This window comes from Musa acuminata, chromosome BXJ3-7 (assembly GCF_036884655.1).
Source record: "Musa acuminata AAA Group cultivar baxijiao chromosome BXJ3-7, Cavendish_Baxijiao_AAA, whole genome shotgun sequence".
Taxonomy (NCBI): domain Eukaryota; kingdom Viridiplantae; phylum Streptophyta; class Magnoliopsida; order Zingiberales; family Musaceae; genus Musa; species Musa acuminata.
The window spans coordinates 34515687-34520786 of NC_088355.1; the positions used below are offsets into that span (position 1 = coordinate 34515687).

Sequence of the window (5100 nt, forward strand, 5' to 3'; positions counted from 1 at the left end):
AGACGTGAGATAGAGTGCATGGATGCTAATGCTTTGCGTAGTTGATTCATTTCTCAGTTGCTGGTTCCGAGTATAATGCAATAGCTATGGTGTATTGTGAGAATAAGGTATCCATCCTTCATTGTCATACTTGTATTAATATGAGATATTTCAAATAAGGGTCATCATATGGTGAGTTGGCACAAAATATGTGTTGGTCTTTTATGGTTAATAATAGTTTATTCTTATTTTTGTGTTGATTTGCTAATTGTATGTTTACATACGAATATATCGAAAACGAAGCAACAAGTAATAACTATAAATGAAGGCTTCGAGTATGCTAGGGAGTTAATAAATTTAAATTGATAAGAAGTTAATAACTATAAATGAAGGCTTCAAGTTAATATATATATATATATATATATATATATATATATATATATATATATATATATATATATATATATATATATATATAAAACATATTTTCATATTTATACACGGGTGATTATCTTCTTTTTTTTTTTAAAGATTCAAAGTTTATTAGAGTTCACAATCTTTTCGAACATTACTTTTTTAATTACAGTACAGACTCGTTTCATTTAGACATATCATAGTCTGACTAACTCAATAATTTCTTTTAATTCAAATCAAATTTTGACTCTATGATATTATGTGAACAATCGAAAAGGAATTGGCTGTGAAGAAGACAAGTGCATGATTAACCATATCGAACCTTGTTGGACATATACGTAAACCAGTATCCACCCTCTTCCCTATCACTCACTGTTTCTCCGGGCATGCTCTTGATGATGTCTGAGCCACCAGGATTACTAATGTTCAGACAGTAAACACGAAAATGTTTCTCATATGCAGTTCCAAGATCGACGTTACCTCCACTAAAATGATGTTCTTCAACCTGAGGACCGTGTCTTGTAGTCTTCCATCACCGTGAAGATATGAAGAGATAAATATAATTATTTTTCAAATAATAATAATAAAGTACTATTAGTCTAAAATCAAATCAAGTAAAAAAATAAAGTAGAAAAAGGAAAAACTATATTAAACTTCTAAAAAAAATTTATATGATTTTGAATTATTCTTTAACTTGAGCCCTATAAACCTAAACATCCGAGACTTGGATGGATGGATGTACACATATATATGTCTTCATTTTTATATATAGACGTAGAATAATAATTTAAACAAAAAAAAATTATCTCTAAAATTTTATTTAATTAATTTATTTTAAAAATAAGAGATAAAAATCTACTTTAAAAAAAAAATAATTTAAATCTTAACAATCACAATCTTCATTGTAATTTGCTCATGTGTTGCAAAAACTAAATTGTATTAAACATAACATACTATATTAACCAAGTTTTTTATAAGTCTTTGTTAAACAATAGCCCTTGCTTGCATGACACAAAAAAATTGTTGTAATGATTCTTTTAAGTTTTAGATCAATTACAACAAAAGTGATGAAAATTTTGGAGATTATGAAGAATGACTAGAATTGGATTCTATTGCCCAATTTTGGTCCAAAATTATTATATTTGAATGTAAGAATATTATGTTTTGAGCTGATACAAAGAAATAGATGATGTGCATTTTATTTGTTAGATTTATTATTTGATCGATTTTAATACCAAATGTTATGATTAATTATTTCATCAACTTCATTTAACTTAAATCATTCATCAAAATATCAGACTAATCAAAGTATTATATTCATATTCACATCAACCTTCCGTCAAAAATATTTTCTTACATTAAAATAAGCAATTCTCGAAACCAGTACTATTTAGCAATCATTGGCCATCAAATAATTAGTGGGTTACTAATCTTGCCAACCCCTAACTCATCCTCAACAACAAGGCTTAAGTGCCACGCCCATTATTTCAAAAGGATGATATCTATTCAATGATCTACACTAAACTAATGTTTGCTTTGTCCTTTCAAACAATTCGTGCAGTGTGTAGATGCAATCTTTATGGATTCTCAATCATCCACTTTTCATTAAATTATTGCTGTGTGTGGTGTGTGATGATGTAGACATGCCACCCTTGTTCCTCTTACCGGATCAAATGAGATCAAGATTATGTTCAGAACCATTCCTCACAACCTTTTTCTCTCCACCACTCCCAGAAAGCTACAAGCAAATTAGTTGATGATTCTAGGCTTTCTTTTTCACTCCTAGGATTGAGCATTGAAGATAGGCCATAGGGACTGTTGGGAAGCTTGATCACAGGTTCTGGAAAAAGCCATGAACCTGAGATTTTAGTTTTAGTTTTGACTTCTGCAGAAAATTTCTGATAATGGAGTATTGATCAAGAATTGTCATGTTTACCATATAATCCAGAAAAAAAAAATGGAGGCTGTTGTACTTAAGATTTCTGTATGTATTAAGTTTCTAAAAGAATATATACAAGTTTATGAGCTTTCTTTCATGAGAGCTTTATTCTCTTCAATGGTGGAAGACATTTCCTGCTCATTGTGTCGGAAGACATGTTATCAACCATGACTCATCATTGCAAAAGAACAACTCAGTCTATGTTCTTTCCTATCTCTTCCTTGGATTATAATGCGCAGTGGCTGTACTCAGTCTGGTTTTCTCATCTTTGTTTGGGCAGTAAGTTTTCACTGTTAAGCTCAACTCGAATGTCAACCAATCAAGTTTGAGCTTAGTGCAAAGTCAAGGACCGACACCTGATTCAATCATCAATTTTTTAGGCTTAATATATAGTCTCTAAGAATAGGATTCCAACTTTAATCTTTTGATTAGCTAACCTAACCTAAATTATAGTATTTATGGGTGGATGAAATATGCTCATATCTTTCTCACTTGAGGACCTGTATTCTCATGTCTCAACTATTGTCAAATTATCTTTCTAAGATCGTTTAGCAAGATAAATTTGAGACCATATAATTCGATTAGCAGAAGTATATATATATATATATATTGTGGCAGATTTCACGCTGGTTCCCCATTAAAGACATAAAACATGTCTAGATTGTCTCATATTTCAAAGGGTCATAATGCCACCTACTTGATTACACCTTAACTTTATTACAACTCATTCACACACACTCTCTCTCTCTCTCTCCAACGCCTAGTGGTGTGAGAGGGCAAAGGCATAGCTTCGCAGTGGTAGCAAGAGGGAGGAGAACCACTGGTTAATGGAACCAGCTGCCCAAGTTTCCGGCGGCGACGTCGGTGACGACGGCGCAACTCCACCTCCACCCTCTCAACCTCGGGAACAACAAGAACAGCTGGAGCAACAACAGCAGCAGCAGAAACCGAGCCGGTATGAGTCTCAAAAGAGGCGGGACTGGAACACTTTTATACAGTATCTGACGAACCACAAGCCGCCGCTGACGGTGGGGAGGTGTGGCGGCGCGCATGTGGTCGAGTTCTTGAAGTACCTGGACCAGTTCGGGAAGACGAAGGTGCACGCGCACGGGTGCACCTACTTCGGCCATCCGAGTCCCTCGGGGCCATGCGAGTGCCCCACGAAGCAGGCATGGGGCTCGCTGGACGCGTTAATCGGGCGCCTCCGCGCCGCCTACGAGGAGAACGGTGGCGGCCGTCCGGAGTCCAACCCCTTCGGCGCCAAGGTTGTCAAGTCTCACCTCCGAGAAGTCAGAGAAAGTCAGGCCAAAGCTCGTGGCGTCGCCTACAAGAAGAAGAAGCGGAAGCGCCGCCTGCCCTCCGCCGTAGGCGAAGGGTGTTCGAGGGGCGTAGCGGGGACTGCTGCTACTGCTCCAACCACGACGATCGCGATGGCAACAGCTGAGGTTGCTTCTGTTAGTGCTTCCAGTGCTAGTGCTGCTGCAAGTGATGCTGCAGGGAGTTCAACGTCGGCCTCATGAGTACAGATTTCACTCCTTTTTATATTATGCTTCCTTGCTACTATTATTTGGTTCGGTGGCTAACAGGGTGAGAAATAAAGTCAATTAGTGGACTCGATGGATCCTTTAATTCTTAATGATGATGATACAAGTATAGAACCACAAACACAAGCTTGTGATTCATGCGTCAAAGTTTTTTCTTCTTCTCATTCAAAAAATATATTCTTAATTCAATCGGATCATGTATCTTCCTCTATTCATTATTACATACAAGGAGAGGAGAGCGGCTAGAATACTGTTTTGTGTGCATCAATGATTCAAGTAGTGTAACATACCCTTTTGGATATTTGTCTGCATTTGTGATTAGAGCATGTTGTAAAGTATATTGATTCGAAAAGTTTAGTTTCCCATCTTTTAATCACCTTTCAAATGATGCACATAGCTGAAGTTGATCCCTAATTTCTGCTCTCTCTCTCTCTCTCTCTCTCTCTCTCTCTCACACACACACACACACACACACACAATCTTAGATATATCCTTGTTAATGATCTTCTCCTGTTAATATCTCATTATTCATTGTCATTCATAGTCCTAATTGACATTTTCCTTAAATATAAAATCAAGCAAACATCAAAGGCGGCATTTTAGCCAGTTTTTATGAGAATAAAAGTACCTGCGAAAAGAGAGAGCACAGCGATCAGCACCAGCTGCTCCTGTAATGGAGGTCCGCCCTGTGTTGGGAAGGTGCTCGTTCTTTAATTCACACCCAAGCATTTGCCTCCGAGCAACTCGCCACCTCCAATTAAAATAGCATTAGGTTCCTGTCATGCCCAACTTTGTGTTTTTTGGATGAGAAGAATGATCGAGGTGATCACCATCTTTATGCTGATAGTACATCAGCCAAGGTGTAAAGGTAGAGAAGAATGGAGAATTGATTAAGAGATATCAGAATCTAAACCAAGTGAGAGAAGAAGTTTCTGGCCATTTAACCATACATACTATCAGAATCTTCGTCTTAAGATATGTCGTGCAGTGGTATTCAGTTCGTACCAGTAGCATTTAGACTGAATAATCATAAGAAAAACAAAAGAAAACAAAGGAGGAAAAAGATGAGTCACACTTCCTTTACCCCAAGTTATTCATTTGGATTGCGTTCGGTGCTAATTTTAGGTATCTATCTAAACAGTTTTATCTGTAAAACTTTCTCATTAGAATAGATGATAACGTAAGATAAATGTGCATCGATATGCCTCCACTCACACGTAGATT

General features: G+C 36.5%; 1 protein-coding gene across 1 annotated transcript; it reads left to right on the forward strand.

The window, feature by feature from the left end:
- The first annotated feature begins 3042 nt into the window (after positions 1-3042).
- Positions 3043-4189, forward strand: LOC103992159 (protein LIGHT-DEPENDENT SHORT HYPOCOTYLS 5-like). The gene has a single exon (XM_009411763.3). It carries the CDS (start codon positions 3160-3162, stop codon positions 3850-3852), a length of 693 nt encoding a protein of 230 aa, XP_009410038.2. The 5' UTR covers positions 3043-3159; the 3' UTR covers positions 3853-4189.
- Positions 4190-5100: the final 911 nt, after the last annotated feature.

Bases quoted from the DNA above. Each gene is read 5' to 3' on its own strand.
- LOC103992159 (XM_009411763.3), top strand. From the start codon at position 3,160: ATGGAACCAGCTGCCCAAGTTTCCGGCGGCGACGTCGGTGACGACGGC.